The 587-nt window shown below is 57.9% G+C and overlaps 1 protein-coding gene across 1 annotated transcript in view; it reads right to left on the reverse strand.

Moving 5' to 3' along the window:
- Positions 1 to 587, reverse strand: part of LOC102898098 (CD99 antigen) — a 47,612-nt gene that overhangs the window by 10,628 nt on the left and 36,397 nt on the right. Inside the window, exon 10 of the mRNA XM_015592699.2 lies at positions 193 to 306. Coding sequence (XP_015448185.2) covers positions 193 to 306 — 114 coding nt within the window. The remainder of the gene's footprint in view (positions 1 to 192; positions 307 to 587) is intronic.

Genomic DNA, 587 nt, shown 5'->3' on the forward strand with positions numbered 1-587 from the left:
TCCTCCGGCGGCCTCGCGGCTCCCCGAAGTAGCCGTCAGCCGCCGGACGGAGGTTTGGCACCGAGCTCAGTGCTGCTTTTCTTAAGTTTTGTTGTGTTTTTGGTTTTTTTGTTTTTGTTTTTTTTAAAGAAAGCAGAGTTTTTATAAGGTAGCAGCACAGGGGAACGGAAGCAGCAACGGTGAGAACCTTACCGTTTTCTTTGAAGCAAAACTTCTTTTTCTGGTAGGCGATGAAGCTGGAAATCGCTCCAGCCACGGCGACCACGACGGCCCCAATGATGCCAGGGACCACCCCGGGGGCGTCATCTGTGGGGAGAAGCACGAGGCCTCGTGATGTGGGGCCGGGCACGGGGAGAGGCCAGGCCCGGTGACCGGCAATCGTGCGCTCAGGACGGAGCCGGGGCTGAGTCACAGGGTGGCCGTGGAGGGGACCGACCCTGAGCCCTTCCCAGCCCCCAAACACAGCCTCTGATCCTGCACATGACTTCGCTGGCCGTGCATATTTTTTTTCGCAGAGTCGAGCACGACACGTGACATTCAAAGACCCTTGCCCGGACTTAGACCCCGACCGACAGCATGCGATCGAC

Source organism: Pteropus alecto, unplaced genomic scaffold (assembly GCF_000325575.1).
Source record: "Pteropus alecto unplaced genomic scaffold, ASM32557v1 scaffold96, whole genome shotgun sequence".
Taxonomy (NCBI): domain Eukaryota; kingdom Metazoa; phylum Chordata; class Mammalia; order Chiroptera; family Pteropodidae; genus Pteropus; species Pteropus alecto.